The 10,390-nt window shown below is 55.0% G+C and overlaps 1 protein-coding gene across 1 annotated transcript; it reads right to left on the reverse strand.

The window, feature by feature from the left end:
- Positions 1-1,495: 1,495 nt before the first annotated feature.
- On the reverse strand, positions 1,496-9,542 carry nfkbib (nuclear factor of kappa light polypeptide gene enhancer in B-cells inhibitor, beta). The gene is made up of 6 exons (XM_088627873.1): positions 8,606-9,542; positions 8,181-8,298; positions 5,801-6,002; positions 5,622-5,710; positions 4,982-5,254; positions 1,496-3,619 (listed from the first exon to the last, which is right to left on the reverse strand). Exons 1-6 carry the CDS (start codon positions 9,106-9,108, stop codon positions 3,575-3,577), a joined length of 1,230 nt encoding a protein of 409 aa, XP_088483999.1. The 5' UTR covers positions 9,109-9,542; the 3' UTR covers positions 1,496-3,574.
- Between the last annotated feature and the right edge of the window lie 848 nt (positions 9,543-10,390).

Raw genomic sequence — 10,390 nt, forward strand, 5'->3', positions numbered from 1 at the left:
CTGTGCTGGACCCAGTGTTACCACACAGACCCGTCGCGCGAACACCGTCCGAGGGGCGAGAGGGGATTTCAGCTCCAGGTCCGGGAGAGCCACAGGGCCGGGGTTTCTAACTTACAGTCCTCGCTGAGCGAGCCAGAAGGCCTAGAGGCCGTGGCAATAAGGGAACAGCGGATTCGGATCAAGTTAACGAGCCTCCGGGGTGGAATGAGAACCTCCAGGACCAGGACCGGGCCGTGTCTGTGAAGTCGACATCAGTTTAAAACACATACAGCACAGCCGGAGTTTCAGACTCTTCAATTAAAACCAAACAAACCCTCTTTCAGGGTTTGAAAACCCTTCTCTTTCAGAGACGCGTGCCTGGAGTGTAGGGGTTGAACTCTGTGAGCCAGGAGCTGCAGGGCTGAGGTGGGGGTCACGTCGCCGAGTCCGTGATGAACCCCGGGGAGAGCCAGGGGGACCCGCCTTGCTGACCAGCTGAAACAGACCGCTGTAAAGGGAGCACTGCCGACTTGGCCTCTTCACCCGGGGAGGGCTGAACGCAGAAAGCTACTCCTTTGTGTTGATGCTCTACAGCGAGCCGGCCTGCTCAGAGCACCGTGCAGTCCAGCAGCAGTGAACCTGCTCGCGCGGACATGATTAACACACTCCCATGAAGCACCAGGGCCTCTCAGTCCTGCCCTGAAGCACCGGCTCTAGTTCCAGCTGGCCTGTCCGAATCAATTAGGCTGACTGATCTTTGGCTGCTTACGCAAGAAATTAGACTCATCAAATACTGCCTACAATCTCCAGATTTCAATGAAGGATGAGATCAGAAGTGAAGAAACCCGTAGACGATGTAGGGTGGTGGATGTGGTTGAGAAGATGCGAGAGGCGAGGTTACGGTGGTATGGACAGATCATGAGGAGGGACGTTGAGGAAGTAACAAAGAGGGTAATGGGATTTGAGGTGGAAGGTAGCAGGGGGAGAGGCAGGCCTAGAAAGAGATGGAGGGATTGTGTGAGAAAAGATATGGAGGTGTGTGAAGTGAGTGAGGAAGATGTGCTCGACAGAGACAAGTGGAGAAGAGCAACCAAAGCAGCTGAGCCCAGGACAGTCTGGGACTGAGGCTGTGGAAAAGAGGAAGAAGAAATACTGCCTGTAGAATCCTGAACCCACATCTGGTTTTCACACACCGCCGAATGTGTGCCGTCGGCCAATCTTGCGTGATTTTTTTTTTTACAAGAGTCGCCACATTTTCGTGCCGGTCCAGATGCCGACCACGAGAGGCGCCGTTGTGCGACTTCAGCACCGAGAGACCCCGGCGACGAGCAGAGTCTCACGGGGAGGGCACGCACACAGAGACGAGCTGGGCTGGTGAAAGAACACGTTCCTCTCCCAGTAAGACTGGCGCAGCTACTCCGGCCGGCTTGTTAAATTCCTACTCAGTGCAAACAGCCACCGCACGGATACCTGAATGAAAAATACACTTGACTTAAAAAGAGAAAGCGAAAACATATTCATGTGCATTAAAGTGTTTTTATTTTTAAGGTAACCGTCACAACAAGCACTTAAATTGCGTGGGGTAACATGCAAATACTCTTCCCATGATGCCTTGTGAACTCACATCTCACCGTCTTTCAGTCCCCTGCCTGTCTCTCTCTCGCTCTCCAAATCCTCCACCTGGTTCTTTCCGGCTCTCTCTGACCCCATCTCCCTCCTTCCACCTGCAGCTCTCTCCCTCCCCCTCTCCCCGTGTCTGAAGTCACGACAGCGCCCTCCTTCTCCTCCAGCGCACCCAGATCGAGGACCGTCACGCCTCAAACTGCTACGCGATTCTGAATGAAAGCTGGCAAGAGCGCAGCCCGGAAAACACCCCCCCCCCCACCCAGAAAAAAGAAACAGACCGAGCTTTACTTGAACAAAACACAATGTAGAAGAGCACACAACGGCTTGCACAGAGGGATGACGGCTGGGCTCTGACCATGTCTGCGTGCCCCAGCGCCAGCCCGGACCAGCTCTGTCTGAGCCCCCCGGGACGTGAGCGGGGTGGGAGGGGGTTAGTGGGGACCAGCACTTTCCGAGTGCGCCCAGGGCTCCGGTACGGTCACGCAGCGGGCCCGCGGCACTCTGGCGCCACCCTGTGGGGCACGGGGGCGTGGGAGCCAGGAACAACAGGGCCCCACACCTGCATGACACACGCGCACAGCACCGGGAGTTTCCAACTCGCGTCACGTAATCAGAAGTCCCATATTTACCTGGACATACCGATCCTCTCGATATCTTCAAGGAATCTTAAAGGGCACCTTTAGCCAGAAAGGGAAAGAGCTCACGCATGCGGTTATTTTTCATGTTTGTGGCTCATTTCCTTCACAGACACAAAAAAGGCAGTGGGGTGCCGCCACTCCTGCGCGCCCACCTCTTACCCCTTGGCCTGAAGAGTTCACGGCATTACCAGTGTTCGCTTGAAATGTCGTATTATTAAAAAGCTAAAGCGACTTACACCTGCACACATTTATACCGCTGGGTGACGTGTTTCATCTGGGATTTGAACCCACAGCCTTCCAGTCCCGAGTGCAGAACGCTAAGCATCCGTAACACCCAGTACCAGTGCACCCAGTACACCCAGTACCTGCGCCATCCTGTGATACAGTGCCAAGTGCCAGACTGAGTCCCTGGGTACCCAGACTGCGTGTCAAACAGTGTGTCTCCCGCAACATGTTACACTGTTAAGAGCGGCACGTCCTAACTTCCCTTAACAGAGACAGGAAACTGCAGCACACATTTTTTGGTCATACACACATGCACACACTTTCCTCTAGGAGTCTTTACGTATTAATCTCACGACAGGTTCCCTTTACTGTTTCAGTCCTGGGCGATCGGTCTTAAACTGGTTACTCGGCAGGGCACAGACTGCCGCGAAACCAGCTGGGGAAGACTAGCAACAGAACAGCAGCTGCCCCAGCCGCCTGTCAGGGAAGGAGCCCGCCTGGGCCGAGCCCCAGCCCAGCATGACTGCATAGGCTGTCCCCCCCCCCGGAGGGTGGAACCGTGGTTATGTACAGGGGACACGCAAGGGGGAACCCTAACTTGTTCACGCAGGATATGCTTGAAACATCCAAATTGGAAAAAAATAATGACAGCGCTAGGTTCGCAAAGCGCTCCCACTGGCCGGCCCAGCTGCAGCAGCCTGCGTGCCATAATGAGGACGGCAACCAGCCTGTAGGGGGCGCTGCAAGCCACTGCTGTCTGCGGGAGCTCGGGAGACTCTCTGACGGTGGCGGGAGACGGAGGGACCCGCGATCTCTCCCAGACCGCAGCAGTATTAAGACACTAAGGAGAGGGGCACGACGACATCGCCTTTCCTCACACGGCTGAGGCCCAATCTTCTCAGCCGGCCGGGGGCTGGAGCTCAGCCCCTGGAAAGGTGATGCTCCCCCGCCCTCGACAGCACGACAGCACGCACACACACACACAGTCACTCGCACAGGCGTCTGCACACGGCGGGCACGCAGCTAGCCAAGCCCATGGGAGGAAGGGCTGGAATGAGTCTGCAGACATGGGATTTGGGGGCGCGTCTCCGTAGGGACCTTCACGATTACAGCACTCGATGGCCGTTGATGACCAAGTCATCAAACTCCTCCTAGACACAGAGAGAGAGAGGGAGAGGGAGGGAGAGAGGGAGAGGGAGGGAGAGAGGGGGAGGGAGGGAGAGAGGGGGAGAGGGAGAGGGAGAGGGAGAGGGAGAGGGAGAGGGAGAGGGAGAGGGAGAGGGAGAGGGAGAGGGAGGGAGAGGGAGAGGGAGAGGGAGAGGGAGAGGGAGAGGGAGAGGGGGAGAGAGGGAGGGAGGGAGGGAGAGAGAGAGAGAGAGAGGGTTAGCAGCAGCTATATCACCGGACAACTCCCATATCACAGCTGGGAGACTCCTGGGAAAGCTGAGGCTGCTGCTGGAAGAGGTGTTAGTGGGGCCAGTAGGGGGCGCTCACCCTGTGGTCTGAGTGGGCCCTTTCTGGGCCCCTGCGTTGTTTGAAAATGGGTTTTAAAAGTACCAGAGTAATAAATGTCAAAACGAAGTGAATCATCGTGTTACTCGCCGAAGGGAAAGGCGTTCCAAAAGGTCAGTAACTGGAAAACCTGCAATGCGCTAATGTTGTTTATAATAAAAAAAACAAGACAGGCCAAGGCCAGGCCCCTTCAGAGACCCACGGGCCCTGGGGTCACGCACCCCCCCGACCCCCCTTCTCGTCAGGCCTGTGTGGACACTGTACTGTAAAAAGGCGCTGTCCTTTGGATGAGACATAAAACTGAGGTCCTGACTCTCTGAGGTCATTAGAAATCCCAGGGTGTTTCTCGAAAAGCGTAGGGGTGTAACCCCGGTGTCCTGGCCAAATTTCCCCCCTGGACTTTACCAGTCATGGCCTCCTAATAATCCCCATCTCTGAACTGGCTTCATCACTCTGCTCTCCTCCCGCTGAGAGCTGGTGTGGGGGGAGCATACTGGTGCATCATCCAGGTGAGGCTGCACACTGGTGGCGGTGGAGGAGAGTCCCCATTACCAGCAAAGCGCTATAAGTGTTAGAATATTATTATTATTTCTACTCAGAGAAAAACTGAAAGTCTGCTGAAATCCTGATCCGGAGGACTGGAATTGAGGATCTGTACAATACAGCAACTTAGCGCTGCCCGTGAAGTTGAAGACGTGTCTCGGCAAATGGAGACAGATGGGTCAGATGGGTCAGATGGAGATGGCCAGTGCCAGTACTTACTGTCCGAGCTCAAGTGCCCCCAGGACACTGTGGGAACTGTTTGAAAGAGCAGCGTTGCCCATATTGTTACAGGACAGCTGTGAAATTCCAGTTCCGGTCAATGACTTGCCATGCCTACAGACCTGGCCTATTTAAACAGGTCTACTGTGAGGCTATGAAATGTTACACATACAGACATCACAAAGTTATTAAAAGTTAGACGAATTGATAGTGTCCCACTCTTCCTCATTCTCTCTCACCTCTTTTCTCTCCAACTCATCTACCTCCTCCTCGTCGTCCTCCTCCTCCTCATCATCCTCCTCCTCGTCCTCCTCCAGTGGCTCGACGGCCCCTCCTTCCCTCAGCAGCGAGCGCACCGCCTCGCTGGGCCTGTGGAGGGCGCAGTAGAGTGGCGTGTGCCCGGCGTAGGAGGGGGCGTCCACGGCGGCCCCCCGGCTCAGAAGCAGCCGGACCAGGGGGGCGCTCTGACTCTCCACCGCCCAGTGCAGAGCAGTGCGGCCCGAGCTCAGGTCCTGAAACAACGGGCACAGCCAAGGGCACCGGTCAGAGCCCTGCTGCTCAGCAGCCTGGGCCGGGCCAGTTTATCCACAGCAGGCTGTAGTGCAGAAGCCACCACCTGCTGTTCTCAACAGATCCCGCGCTCTCTGTGCTGAGCAGGGGCAAAAACGACATCTGTGGCACCGGAACTCCACTCCAGTCCTTTTCTGACAACGAGCAAAATTCTTTCCAGAACCATAAAGGGGGGAGAATGAGCCCATTTCATTTTTTTTTTTTAAATCCAGCTTTTACAAAGTAAGCCTGGTGTGCAACTGCAGAAGCGGATATCGTTCTGCATAGTGGAGCCGATGGTTAATGGGGAAAGAGGAATCGGTCTCTCACCCGCCGGTTCGCGTCAGCCCCCGCGTGCAGGAGCAGCCGGACCGCCCCCTCGTCCACCTTCTGCACGGCGATGTGGAGCGGGGTCACCCCTGGAATCACAATCACAACCCGTTCAGGGACCCCCTCCCCGACCGGCGGCCGCGGGGGGGGGGCGGAGAGACTGCGGGCCGCGGACTCGCCTGCGTAGTTGGTGGTGTGCAGCGGCGCCCGGCTGAGACTGTGCGAGACGAGCTCCCGCACGCACTCCCGCAGGCCCTCCCGGCACGCGATGTGCAGCGCGGTGTTTCCGCTGCGCTCCTGCAGGTCCGGGCTGGCCCCCACGCAGAGCAGCCCGCGCACGCACTCCGGCTGGTTCACGATGACAGCGATGTGCAGGGCCGTCTGAAAGAGGGACACGGGGGGCGCTTACAGACGCTGCACAGAGCGCTGGTAACGCATCACTGGAAGACGGGGCGCCCAGTGCGCACACGCTTCCACTGCACTGGGAGAATGATGAGCAGGCACTGGAGCACAGTAACAAACACTGAAAAAGACAGAGGGGGCCCTACAGCACGTTAACACAAGCAAACAGGCGAAGGGGATGATCCAAACACTGCAAAATACAGACCGTTAAAGCAGACTGCAGCGCTATCTTTATATTTCAGGGTGAGAAAGAATCAGCACCGATGAGGACATTTCAAACAGTCAAATGTACACAGTAACTCGTAAAACCTCGAATTTGCATCACACAATTGACGGAATTTCCAGCCACGAGCAGCACCTTGTTCTGCAATTCGGAACGAGGCAACAAAACTTCCAGTGACGTGGGCAGCTCTAGGACACCGTGCGCAAGCAGGCTGTCTGCTGCCCAGCCTGTGTTTGTTCGCTCGTCCATCACGGTACATCAGTCAACGTGGAGACTAGTGAGCAGGAAGGGCTATAACACGGCGCAATTTCGGGGGACCCCGAGTGCAAGTCGGGTCAACACGGAGACTCACAGCACTTTCACTTTTTTCCTCGACGTCGACGAATTTATTTTGCTCCCGAGATTTAAGAAGTGCGGTTCAGTCTATCTGTCGTACGCACGGGTGCAACGAAACGCTTATTGGCATGTATGCGCCGATACAAAGACAATCACCAGAAACACAAACACAGAACAGCAGCAGCAACAACAACAACGAGTTGAATAAAAAACAAAAGTCAGACAAGCAGTATGAGAAAAAACTCCATCAGTGTGCGCCGGTGGTAGGGGTAGAGTTCAGTAATCTGACAGCTAGCGGGAAGAAACCGCCTCTGAATCGGGGCGTTCGTGCCTTCGTGCTCCTGTAACGCTTCCCAGAGGGAAAGAGGGAGAGAAACCAGGGTGACTGGTATCCCTAGCGCTTCATGAGAGACTGGGGCTGCAGTTCCTCTTTAACTACAGGAAGAGACTTCCTCCAGCACGTCCTGTCCCCCACCAGTACTGAGCACAGCCTGGGAATGTGCGCTATCCAGTCCAAAGGCAGGCTGACGTGTCGTGGACGTGACACCATCACCTGATGTGGCAAGGAAGCCCCAGCCCAGGGGAGTCGGGGTATCGGTCTGGCTGCCTGCGCTTCCTCCTCCAGCTCCAATGTCAGGAAGAAGTGCAGGAACATGACAGCGCTGCTGGGAGGCAGGCAGCTCCCCTTGGGAATTTCCTCCAGTCCGACTGAACGTGACAGCGGTGTGTTTACACTAACACGCCCTGGCTGGACTGGAACATGAGTTCATTCCTTGAGAACACCAGAGGGTGCATTCTGGGGCATCACTGACAAAAATAATCTGGGACACTTCCTCTTGTTCTCTCGTTACAGAATATCTGTGCCAGCGTAAACAGAGTGGCTCATACAGACACACTGGAAAATACTGCACTGAGAGAGAGGTTAATACTGACTGGACACTCCAGTACATTAACACTGCACTGAGAGAGAGAGGGGTTAATACAGACACACCGACTGGACACTCCAGTACATTAACACTGCACTGAGAGAGAGGGGTTCATACAGACACACCGACTGGACACTCCAGTACATTAACACTGCACTGAGAGAGAGGGGGGTTAATACAGACACACCGACTGGACACTCCAGTACATTAACACTGCACTGAGAGAGAGAGGGGTTAATACAGACACACTGACTGGACACTCCAGTACATTAACACTGCACTGAGAGAGAGAGGGGTTAATACAGACACACTGACTGGACACTCCAGTACATTAACACTGCACTGAGAGAGAGAGGGGTTAATACAGACACACTGACTGGACACTCCAGTACATTAACACTGCACTGAGAGAGAGAGGGGTTAATACAGACACACTGACTGGACACTCCAGTACATTAGCAGGGCCCTGAGAGAGAGGGGGGTTAATACAGACACACTGACTGGACACTCCAGTACATTAACACTGCACTGAGAGAGAGAGGGGTTAATACAGACACACTGACTGGACACTGCAGTGTTAAGAGACTACTTAACACACACTGCCCAGGGTGAACAGACCACAGCATACTGCAACACCTGTGAGCCCAATGTGCACGTGTGCGGGGTAGTTACCTGGCCCAGGTGGTTCTGTGTGTCCAGGTACTGGGTCCAGGCTGGGTCCAGAGACACCACGCTCAGCAGGTACTGCAGGAAGGCCCAGTGCTCGTGGATCAGCGCCAGGTGTAGAGCACTGACAGAGGAGGGAGAAGAGGTAACCGAGTTCGCACTAGCCGACTGGACACGAAGGCCACTAACACTGGACGCCACCTCACACGTGCGAGCCATCATCCTCGCCTCTGGGAAACCGCAGCAGGGCGAGCGGGTGACCCCCGAGAACCCCCACCCCTCAACAAAGGTCCCTAAAACACGGTCACTACCCGCAGGCGCGTTTTACCCCACATTTCAGCTCAAGGCAGAGCACGGAGTCAGATTCCCAGCAGGAGGGAGACTCGAACGGCTTTTAAAAACGATTTCTGCGGCGAAGGTGCGCCACTCACGTGTCCCCGTCCTCCGAGACGAAAGTCAGCGTGTTGAACAGCTCCTCCGTCATCAGCAGCTCCTGGGCTCGGCCGCCGGGACCGCCGGGTCCCCCTCCAGCATCGCCCAGACCGAGCGTACCGATCCCCTCGGAGAGACTGCCCAGGAGCTCGTCCGTGATGGAGTCCCCCAGCGCCGAGTCCAACCTGTCTCCACCCAGAGACACACAGGTGTCGGATGTCTGGGGGTCCGGGCAGGTGGGCCCACCAGAGTCCTGCGGGTCCCGGGCCGGCCCCAGGCTGGTGCTGGCTGGTGCCGTCTTCCAGGCGCCCATCGGGTCGGGTTCGGAACCCAGCGTGGAGCAGCTGAACGAATCCAGCCCGCTGTCGCACCAGTCCTCCGCCTCGACATCCAGCCCCACGGGCTTGCCGCCGAAGCCGACCCCACACTGTGGGCGCTGTGCACGGGCCTTGCCCGACCCGGGCGGCCGGGGTTCGGGTTGTTGCTGCTGCAGGTCAGCCATTAGGGAGAATAAAACGGGTTGCGAGGGGAAAGAGGCGAGAGCCTGGCAGGGGAGCTAGCGTGACAGATCGCCTTTTAAGGTTTCGTGCAGCTCGGAACCGCGGATCGGTGAGAGTGCTTTTTCTAGCTGCCCCCTTCGTTGGGCTCGGTCTTCATGTTTCGGGGGTTCAGCGGTCCCCCTTGCGCAGAAAATCCGTTGTTTTCAGTTTCTCTTTGAACCAGATTGCTCGCTCTCGAGTCTGGAAAATTACTGTTTTTCTTTCTGAATCTGGGGGAATCCCCAACCCCTCTGCCGACCAATCACGGCGCACGCAGGACACGCCTACCCGCTGGAGAGGAAGTTTACAGTAAAACCGAGCGCGGTGACGTCATTTCCCACGCACGCTGCGCCGAAGCCCACGGACTCGACAGGCTTTCCTGACAAGCACGCAATGGCAAACACTTTTAAAAATGTACTTTTGATGAGAAAAAAAAATGTTACATTTTTAGGTTAATCCTTGATAAAGTTTAAGGAAAAGACGTGAGCGATGACGAGATTGATTGTGTATAGTTCATAATAAAGGCAGGCAAACATCATACGATTACTTATATAAATATGGCCGGTTTATTCTAATTTCCGATATAAAAAACACTTGTCCTTTCTATTGCCGGGAAGCAAAGTTTTGGATTTGTTTCTTCTTGTGCATGAAGTTAGGAAGAGATCCGTAAATAAAGTAACGCGTTCTTTCAAATCGCCCGCCTACAGACTGAAGAACTGTGTGTTCTCCGTGACATACAGAACATATCCTGTATACCTGATTGGGTGAGACTATTTACAGCAACTGACGGATCTGAAAGAGACTCTACAGTGACGAGCAGAACCACAACAGCAAGACGACTTTAAATGAAAGCGCCCACAGTTGTTGTGTGGTTCAGCACTGAGCCAGACGTGCGGAGACACTCGAGACTCCCCAGTCCACTGAACTTTGCACTTACGATAGCACAAAGCAAATTAAATGAAAACATCGAGAAGCTGTCTTTGTATGTTTAAAATCTCCCGTTTCTCAGAGCACTGACACCACGTACCACTGTGGTTCGACAATGGGTGAAGAACATCTCTTCCCTTTCCCCTTGCTTCATTTTGTGCTATTAAACAAGGAAATTAAACGAGGCTATTAAACAGCAGCCATATCACCCTGCAACTCACAACTGGCAACCCACTGAAGCTAAGCAGGTGTGAGCCTGGTCAGTACCTGGATGGGAGACCTCCTGGGAAAAACTAAGGTTGCTGCTGGAAGAGGTGT

Source organism: Lepisosteus platostomus, chromosome 4 (genome assembly GCF_059453375.1).
Source record: "Lepisosteus platostomus isolate fLepPlt1 chromosome 4, fLepPlt1.hap1, whole genome shotgun sequence".
Taxonomy (NCBI): Eukaryota; Metazoa; Chordata; class Actinopteri; order Semionotiformes; family Lepisosteidae; genus Lepisosteus; species Lepisosteus platostomus.

Bases quoted from the DNA above. Each gene is read 5' to 3' on its own strand.
- nfkbib (XM_088627873.1), bottom strand. From the start codon at position 9,108: ATGGCTGACCTGCAGCAGCAACAACCCGAACCCCGGCCGCCCGGGTCG. The intron at 8,299-8,605 runs GTGAGTGGCGCA...CTCCTCTGTCAG, and splicing joins GTCTCGGAGGACGGGGACAC to TGCTCTACACCTGGCGCTGA. The intron at 3,620-4,981 runs GTGAGAGAGAAT...CTCTGTGTCTAG, and splicing joins ATGAGTTGGAGAGAAAAGAG to GAGGAGTTTGATGACTTGGT.